The sequence below is a fragment of the Centruroides sculpturatus genome, unplaced genomic scaffold, assembly GCF_000671375.1.
Source record: "Centruroides sculpturatus isolate CEXI.00-Female unplaced genomic scaffold, Cexi_2.0 scaffold728, whole genome shotgun sequence".
NCBI classification, from domain to species: Eukaryota; Metazoa; Arthropoda; class Arachnida; order Scorpiones; family Buthidae; genus Centruroides; species Centruroides sculpturatus.
In genome coordinates this window covers 34,815-45,265 of record NW_019384847.1, presented here as the reverse complement: position 1 = coordinate 45,265, position 10,451 = coordinate 34,815, and the positions used below count along the sequence as shown (strand labels likewise).

Below are 10,451 nucleotides of genomic sequence, written 5' to 3'. Positions count from 1 at the left end.
ATGTAATTTACAATTTTATGTTGTCAAATTACAAAAAAAAAATGCAATTGACAATTTTGTGCTGTGGAATTAAAAGAAAAAAATGTAATTGACAATTTTGTGCTGTGGAATTAAAAGAAAAAAATGCAATTGACAATTTTGTGCTGTGGAATTAAAAGAAAAAAATGCAATTGACAATTTTGTGCTGTGGAATTAAAAGAAAAAAATGCAATTGACAATTTTGTGCTGTGGAATTAAAAGAAAAAAATGCAATTGACAATTTTGTGCTGNCGGGTTGCATCATGGCAGAAATGTGGACCAGAAGTCCGATCATGCAGGGACACAGCGAGCAGCATCAACTGACTTTGATCGGTAATTTATGTGGTTCCATAACACCCGAAGTATGGCCCGGTGTAGAAAAATTGGAATTATACAATAAGTTAGAATTACTGAAAGGTCAAAAAAGAAGAGTCAAAGAAAGATTGAAATTTTACATAAAAGATCCTCACGCTCTGGACCTCCTCGACCGGTTATTAATTTTGGATCCGAGCAAGAGAATTGACAGTGACAGTGCATTAAATCATGATTTTTTCTGGAATGACCCCATGCCTTGTGATTTAGGCAAAATGTTATCTAAGCATACACATTCAATGTTTGAATATTCCATCAAAAAAAGAATGGTTCAAAAATTTTGTCCTAGTCAGGTGCCACACCTTAAACCGGTACAGACTTCGTCCACGGATGGCCAGTACCACGACCGTATCTTCTAATGCATTCGTTACCTCGAGTTCATTTGATTTGATGTCAAAGGAACAACTTAAATTGTGATAGTTACTGTGATATCTGAAAGCTTTGTATCAATGATAAATGTTAAGAGAAATGTTATTTTTATAAACATTTTCATTTTGAATAAAAATTTTTTTATAACTGTTTGTTTTAAAATTTTGAAATTTATAGTACAGTACATTCATGTGTAGGTTGAATATTTCTTTGGTTAAACTTCAAATTAACAATGGTCCACCAATCAGATTTAATTAACCATCATCAAACTTTAGATATGTTTGATAATTTAATATGGTAACCAAATCTATTACAATGTAGATAAATTTATATTTAATTTCAGCTATTCTAATCTAACTGAAGATGTTTTTTAAAATTAAGTATAAAAAGACAGCTGAGGTTGAATATTTCCTAAATGCTTATTTCCAATGCATCAAATGGCAAATATAATTAAAATATTTAGTATCTTTACCTAATTAAGGCACTTAATCACTCTGGTAAGCAAGAAAGTGAATTAATATTTACATTTTTTAATCACTGCAATGACTTATTCAATTTTTCCCTTGCAATTAGACAATCTGTATTTTAAGAAAAAATTATTTTTGTTTAATCATTACTATAATTTTGGAATTGTTTCTTCATGCTTAGGTAGCACTTTCATATGAAATATATATCCAAATCCAAAAAAAAGGTTTTGTTTCTAAAATTGTAGAAAATTGTAGAATGTTCTTTATTTTCTTAAATATAGAATTTCGTGTAAATCTATTTAAAAGAAATTATAATTGTCTGATGTAAAATTTGCTATTTTAACAGATTTCTTGAAGATTCTAGCGGAATTAATTTTCGATTTCATCCTTTTTATTGTGAATTTAACAAGAGAAAATTGTAAATTTCACCTTTTTTTGTTTTGAAATTTACAACAAAATCTAGAATATTTTCTTGTAAATTTCATGACAGAATATTCTGAATTTATTTATATGTATATTTCATAATGTTTCTATATAGCTTTCATATGCTTCATTATTAAGGCACAGGCATTATTCATGCACATTTCATAGCATTATTACGTCATAGACATTATTCGTGCACATTTCATAGCATTATTACGTCATAGACATTATTCATGCACATTTCATAGCATTATTACGTTATAGACATTATTCGGGCACATTTCATAGCATTATTACGTCATAGACCTTATTCGGGCACATTTCATAGCATTATTACGTCATAGACATTATTCGTGCACATTTCATAGCATTATTACGTCATAGACCTTATTCGTGCACATTTCATAGCATTATTACGTTATAGACGTTATTACGTCATTAATTTAAAGAAAAATTATCTATAACTTGTGCTGTGGAATTAAAAGAAAAAAATGCAATTGACAATTTTGTGCTGTGGAATTAAAAGAAAAAAATGCAATTGACAATTTTGTGCTGTGGAATTAAAAGAAAAAAATGCAATTGACAATTTTGTGCTGTGGAATTAAAAGAAAAAAATGCAATTGACAATTTTGTGCTGTGGAATTAAAAGAAAAAAATGTAATTTACAATTTTATGTTGTCAAATTACAAAGAAAAAAAGTGCAATTAACAATTTTCTATTGCAAAATTACAAAAAAATGCAACTGCAATTTCTATCGCGGAATTTATAATTTACAGTTTCCTACTTCTTTTACATATCTACAATTTTACATACTCAAATTACAAATATTCTCATCATTAAAAAAAAAAAATGAAAAGCAAAAGCAAATTTAAAATTTATTCTAAAAAAGTTAATATTCTACTACTATATTGCTTAAAATAACTGAAAAAATTAACGTATCAAATGAGATTTCTAAGAAGATTCAAACTGCATAATTAAGTCGGTTGCATAAACTGTGTTTATATAATCCGAGTGACTCAATAAATGGCGCAACTTTCCCCATTAATCATTTTTGCCCCCCCACTCATAGATTTTCATCTCGACCTGAAGTAAATCCAATTTGCTGTAGGCATCTCCACGATTTACTAAAATAACTCATGTCGATATTGAATATGTTACTCGATATTGGTTCTTGATGAAATGCCAATTGGCAACAATAAAAATATAATTACAAAAATTCTTACTTTTATCTTCTAATTTTGTAAATTTTACTTTAAACAGAAAAAAATTACAGATTTTTCTTGATGGTTTTATAATAAAATATTTTACGTCTCAATTTTCTTACTGATTTTTTTTTTACACGGAANAAATAAAGACAATAAACGAGGAATGTCTTAATTTATTTTTAATATCGGGGTTTTGTTCTCGAAACCGGTTAAAGGTTTCTATTGTGATGATATTTATATCCAGAAACCGTTTCGTGGTGATACCATATCATTTCGAACTCTCATCATTGTGTCCTTAACTTCAACTGTCATACTGGTGAGTGATTCACGCTGTTAACTATCAACTGCTATTATTTAGAGTAAAATTAATGTTAGGATCTTATATATTGTGTCTACAACAATCGATTGTTGTTAAGATTGCTGGTTACAGCATCCTAGTTTCCTGGAATTCTACCTTCTATAGTAAAGTTGAAAGGAGGACAATGAAGAGTAATCTGCTACAGGAAACGTTTTTGTGTCCTAATACGTGACAGAACAATTTTGTTGTGTTGTTTTATTTAAAAAAATTAACTTTTTAAAGCTTTTTCTAACCTAATAAGCCTTAAATTTAATTGTGATCAAGTGAAATTTCCTTTCAGATTTTCATCAAAGAGCTGTTATCGTCGAGTAAACATGGAGGAAAAAGCTTCATTTGGAGATTCAAGAATTATTATAAGACTTATTCTTTGGGTCTAACGTACGTTGGTGCAATCACTAATATTTTAAAGTTCTTCGTCAGAGAACTGAGGCCACATTTTATAGATTCTTGCCGTCCTGATTGGTCGAACATTAATTGTTCGCAAGGGTAATTAAACTTCATAAGTTTCCTCGCACATAATAAATACATTGTTGTAGATAGTTGCGAAAGATCGCGACCCCGTTCTTAATTTAATTCTATAAAAAAAAAATTATGTTTATATTAGCGAAATTAATAATGATCAAGTTAATTTTAATTAAATTTAAATGAATTAGACGGAATATTTTAATGCATTTAAATATGACAAGTCTCATCAACGGATTTTTAATTTTAGAATGTGAAAATTAAATTTTCTAGTGTAATAATTTTTTTTAAATTCAATCTTCAAGATAACGAATCGATATTTATCAAAAAATACTATTTACCCTGGTTAGTTCCTTTGGTAAATTTTACACCTTCTACAATGGCTTGTTACTCATTCTCAACACGAACTTTTAAATATTATATCATCCATCACAATCGTCTTGGAGTGTTGAAAAAAAGTAGAAAGGAGAATTATCTAGTGAAGTAACTATTTGCAAAAGAAAATCACCAGAAATTGAAGGATCTCAAGTTTAATTTTGCAAAGAAATCCTGCTGTTTACTGGATATTTAAACCAGTTTCCTACTGAATTAACCTATATATGTATATACTCGAACAAATTTCTATTCTCTAAGGGTGTATATCGATCTACTTTTAGAACATAAAAAACGTTTCTATCAATAAAAAAATCCTTCAATCTTAAATTTTAAAGTCTCTATAAATCTGTACAGCTGATAGGATTTTTGTTTTTCTTTTTTAAAGAATTTCTAGATTGTTGTGATAATTTTTACACTTAATTTTCTATAAATACACGCGTGTGTAAGTAAAATAAAGAAATTAGAATANATGAAAGCCTAATAATAATAAAAAAATAATCCTCTAGTTGAATTGATAACAGGTTGTCAACTGACGTCACAGTCTGCAAAATCTAGACATGTCTGACGTCATCATTAAGATTATCGCCCCCTCAACTGGTAGGAAAAAAAAATGGCGAAGGTGATAAATGAGTCACGCGAAAAGAAGAATTTTTTCCAGTTTATAAATCGTCTACAAAAAAGATAATTCTTTCTAACGAACTGTAATTTTGTGGATCGTGTTCTCTAGTTCGATACGTAACACGATACCAGTAACATTTTTATGTATTTTCAAAAATATCTGTGCTCAGTAACAATGCTGCAATCGCCTGTAACCAACCGTAACAGCGTAACGTGCACACTCCCACGTTTAAACAAAGGACTTACACAGTAGAAAGAAAGATTCCTGAATGACCTCGACGCTATTGCTTGCTTCAAACCCATAAAAATGCATACGAAGTTTATAAATATCGATTTTTTTGAGTATTTTCTGTTAATTTAATAGTAAAACTCGGGCCATTCTCGAGATTAATCAATTTGAATGTCTTACCACTTCTTAGTACTAGTACACTTGGCGAAAGTCACTACTTTCAACAAAGCAAACATTATCTGATCCCCTAAGGCAACCTAAATCAAGTTGTATCACCAAACTTACTCCAGTTTTCTCATCACGCCCATACAATACAACTCCAAACAATCTAGAGAATAAAAGTTAATTAAAATTGTAAAAGAAATTACATTTATTTTTTTATAATTCCTTCCGCCATTTTGTATCTTACAATTTATTTAACAATTAATTCTCTTATGAGGGGTGAGAGATATAAATATTTTATGTACTGCTTGAGTTAAATCTGGGAATGCTGTCTGGTGTCTTATACTTAAAACATTGTCATCCGCGCAGTGTTTACAATCGAGTAATTCATGCGTTACATCCGTTTGACGATGCTTCAACAATAGGATCCACTTTATGTGTAATCGAGTATTGCATAAGCTGAATTGGCATTTTCTACATAATGCACTCGCCGTGTTTTATTGTAATCTCTACAACAGAATTTATCACTTTTATGGGTGACATGACCTGTGATTCGCTTGTAAAATCTACGTTATAGAGCGTGACATAAAGGTTATTAACTTACTTAATCAATTAAATTAATGCGGAAACGTACTTGAGTATAATACACAAACCTTTAGCAATAGACCTTCGTACAATATAGAAATAAAGACAATAAACGAGGAATGTCTTAATTTATTTTTAATATCTTAAGAATTCTCTCTGAAATTTTAAACCTTTACTCTTCCATTATAAAGTACAAACGACTTATCTTACTTTTTTGTAACTTAATAATGGATGCTGATTTTGTTTCGTCTAAAGTCTTGCTTGCGTATTTTTTTAATAGATCTTAATGAAAGTTATAAGTTAAAAAATAATAAGAGGCCATCCATAAATCACGATCCCTGAAAAGGGATCGGGTGAGGGTCGAACTGGTATAAGCTTGGACACCATAGGGAGAATAGATTTGATTTATACATATGCCCCATTTTTTAGATCATTTTTATAGTGTTTATTTTCAAGGAGGAGAGAAAGAACATGAGGTTTTTAGTATCTGGTGATATCTCTACTAAAAAAAATCCTCATGTCTTTAGTAGGCCGAGCGGTTAAAATGGCAGCCTACCTCTTGGGGGAACTGGAATCAAATCAAGAAAGGTAAAAATAAACCCACGAATTTTTGTTAGTGATCCGTCAGGATATGTTCAGACCCGTCCCATTGTATCCTGGCTGAACCCATAATAAGCTTGCTAAAAAGTAGGCTCTCTCTAGTGCCCACGGGGCAGTTTCAAAAAATGTAAAAATAAATATATAAAAATAAAAAAAAGGAGAGCAACTTNGTTCAGACCCGTCCCATTGTATCCTGGCTGAACCCATAATAAGCTTGCTAAAAAGTAGGCTCTCTCTAGTGCCCACGGGGCAGTTTCAAAAAATGTAAAAATAAATATATAAAAATAAAAAAAAGGAGAGCAACTTTAAAATTCTCAATTTAGAACACGTGATTTATTGATGGCCCCCTAACAATTTCTTTACCCCGTTATGCATTATTAACTTCCTCAATTTCTATCAACACTAACACCTGTAAGTTAGGTACGATATTGATTCAGAGGTTTGCATGCTTTTTAATACTTTACTCAGTTGCAAATTCGTGTTATATAAAAATTTACTTTTATTCCAGGTTGGTGACTAAATACAATTGTACCGGTAATGGTCCCAAATGGCTCGTTGACAAGGATATTTATCAATCATTCCCTTCGGGACACGCTTCTGTATCTTTCTACACATTTGTCTTTGTTTTTGTAAGTGTTTACAATCAACTCAAAGAACAGAAAAATACTTTTCGGCAAATAACTAAATGTGTTTTTATTTTTATTTTCAGTTATATACTAGAAGTAAATTTCGTGAAGAATCGAGTCAAATGTCATATTTATCGAACGTTGTCCAGTTTTTCTTCTTCTCTTGGGCAATAACTTGCTGTGTGACTAGAGTGACTGATTTTCGGCACCATTGGTGGGATGTGGTTTTAGGAGCTTTACTCGGGGTGATAGGTGCAATTTTAACTGTGAGTAATGTGCTTTGTTAAGGGGTATTCGAGGAAAATCGCTTTTGTCCCTATCGCTATCGCAGAGATTCAATTGTGACTTTCAGTGTTTTCTATTGATAACTATCGGGGGCCACTATTATAATTATAACTGCCCTGTGGGCACTATGAAAGCCTATTAATCATGCCAGTATTCGTAGTTTGGCCAGGCCCACAATGGGGCGGCTGTGTGGTGAGAGATGAGGTGACATATCCGGGATAGACCGCTCATGAAAAAATCCTAGAATCGATTCTGGTGCCTCACATTGTCGTAATTGTCTACCTATAATTTTAATCTATAATTCCTTGTCATACGCCATTTTGTTTTAAAAATGGCGACTTTGTAATATTTTTGGCCGAATTTTTGTGATATATTTATATTTCGTGTACCGAAAAAAAGTATTAATCAACAATAGGGTGGTGGCAGTGTGTGAAGCGAGACGCCCTCTCATGGGGGGGTCCGGTTTCGTGACGCGAACTGAAGTCTTCTCCTCTTTACGTAATCCCGCTTAGCTCACGCGAGGAGGAAATTAAAACGAGGCGATGCCATAGTTGACAAAAGTGATTTTCTAACACCAACAACATTAAGCACTAAACTAAACACGAATTTATCCGCAGGTTAAATACGGGTCTATCAATTATCTGGCAACAACGGATAAAGATCACCAACGCTAGTGTTGCCATCTAAAGGGGTGGAGCGTGCCACTTTATTCAGAAATAATAGTAAAAAATCGGAAATAATGGGGACCAAATAACAACAACGACGACTGAAGAATGGAGGCGAAGTTCGAGTTGCCAAGAATTGTTTAAGCTATTTTCTTATTCAAAAAAAAAAAATATATATATATAATAATAATAATAATCTTCAATAACTGCCAATTATAAATTAATCTTGTTGCTGTGATTATCGTGAGATGTACGAGATGTTGAGAAAATTTCATGAAATCAACGAATAACAATAATAAAATATTAATAATATCAACAGAAATATTGCTCCTATTGACAATTTTCTGTGATTTTTATTTTAAAACGTTTAATTTTATATATAAATAAACTGTGAATATATGTGTGTATGTGTGTGTGTATTTGTCAGTCTGTGTGTTTGTATGTATAATATCTCGGCAATAAATTTGTCTCGTGGACTTGCGTGATGTACATGTGTGTGTGTATATATATATATAACAAGATTTTATATCTTTAATTTTATGCTATGAAACTTTAACAGAGTTTACAATAAAAAAAAATTATGTATATAAATATACTGGAATAACCTTATGGAAGGGTTATTTTATGAAATATGTTTTAAACACATCCATTATCATATTCAGAATAATTTATAAATGTTGTACATTTATATTTAATAATAAATAAAAGAAAACTATGTTAAATATTTTTTTTTTCCATAATTACGTTTTAGAATTTAATTTTTTCCCTTTCAGAGTTATTAGTTTCTTACGAAATTTTTCACTCTATTACAGGAAATTTCCCTGTAAATGTCCCCACGAAAAGAAAATATCCCTATGACTGAAAAATCTAGGGAAATTAGATAAATTTTCTTCCAATTTTATATAAAAATTTTCCCTCTGAGGGGAATTTCCCCACGTCAGGGAAATTTTACATATATTCGAGAAAAGATTTTCTTTTCTGAATTTTGTATTCTCTTCAAAATTGTGAGGAGAAAATTTTGTAAATTATTTCCTTAAAATGTAAAAATATTTAATAAGCAATGCTAAAGGTAAAAAATCATGTGGAATATAGCAGAATTCATCTAAAAATAGCAAAACAAGGGGGAAATAAGAATCATCAAATAAATTATGTAGACAAATGGAGAAATCTTTTATTGAATCAAGACATGAGTGGAATACGTAGTTATAAAGATAACTTTTAAGTACCTTTTGATATATTGAATATTTCATTGCTACATAAACTATTAATTTTTGCAGATGCAACTATACCGGGTGGTATAATGTCACTGACAGACGTCTCATAAAAAATATAAGTCCAATTTAAAAAAAAAAAAATTGATCGGTATAAAAGTTATTTATTTTCGAGGGGCCTTTTCAATTTCGTAAAAATTAAAGCCAACCCCTTTTTCCTATAAGGGGGCAAAAGCAGGCTTTAATGGCTTATTCTATGGGGTTGTTTTATTTTATTTCCTTATCCTAAAGTCGCCTTGCCCCCTTATATGAAGCAGGGGCAACTTTAATATTTCAAATGAGACCTCCTATTTTTTGGATTATCTCCGAGGCCCCTAGAAAATAAGTAACTTTTATTCTGTTGAATTTTTAAACAGGGTGCACGTTTTAGAAGCTAGACCAGGGGCATTATAAATGGACCATCCCGTATAAAAATTCTAAAAGCTAGAGAAAAGTAGTAGTATTAGTAAGGAGAAAAATTCTTAAATGTACATTTTCCTGTATTTATCATGATTTATCTTCTTCGTGTAATTTAATTATAAATTTAATAGTTTTCAGGTATTTATAGCTTAGTAGCAGTAGAGATATCTAGAAATGTAGAAAGAGAAAAACAGTATCGATTCAGAAAAGATTTTATACAGATCACGACGTTAAACTGAGGATTTATAATGCGTGACACAATTTTATTCGTTGGAGAAAATGCAATAAAAATAATATATATATTACTTTTTCTTGTGCAAACGTTAAATTTAATTTTTCGGTATTTTACTTTAACTCAACTAAAGATAAAACTAATAGCATTTTACTCATATAATAATCATTATAATAAATTTCCCTTTCTATTGAGAATTAACTTGATTGGGGAAATATTATAGGTAATTTTCCCTACAAAAGTTAATGTTTCAGAGGGAACTTCGCTAATATTCTAGATAAATCGTTAATAATATACCAAAAAATTTTCCCTAATTTTAAAGAAAAATTCGTTATTGTATAGGGAAATTACCCACGACATTACGGAATTTTTGGGGAAATATTTAACCAAATTGAATATCTCTCTGAAATTGTAAAGTAGAAAAATCCAATCTCAAAGAAATTTCCTATATGAAAATATTACGTAAACCTTATAAAACATTTCTTACAGAAATATTCCTTAGTTTTCTATAGAATTTCGTTAAATTCAGTACAAATTTTCAGGATTAGTATTAGGCTTATTAAACCTCATCAGCGAGACGACCAGATAGCCAAATAAACCCCAGGATTTTTTCGAAAGGTGGCCCGTCTGCAGTGGCACGTTATCCTGTGAGCAAAATTTAAATTTACCTGGGCCCCAGGAAGCTACAACGCGCCAATGTCCGTCCGTACAATCCCTCACCATCCCGCCT

At 30.7% G+C, this 10,451-nt stretch overlaps 1 protein-coding gene and 1 pseudogene across 1 annotated transcript; both read left to right on the top strand.

Annotated features, from left to right (window-relative positions):
* The first annotated feature begins 260 nt into the window (after window positions 1–260).
* Window positions 261–824, top strand: LOC111630394 (annotated as a pseudogene).
* A 2,223-nt stretch (window positions 825–3,047) lies between these two features.
* Window positions 3,048–7,870, top strand: LOC111630409 (phospholipid phosphatase 1-like; the record flags this gene model as incomplete). The annotated part of the gene is made up of 5 exons (XM_023374500.1): window positions 3,048–3,170; window positions 3,493–3,698; window positions 6,752–6,872; window positions 6,953–7,135; window positions 7,772–7,870. Coding segments are annotated over 5 exons (690 nt in total), but the record flags the coding sequence as incomplete, so codon positions are not given.
* Window positions 7,871–10,451: the final 2,581 nt, after the last annotated feature.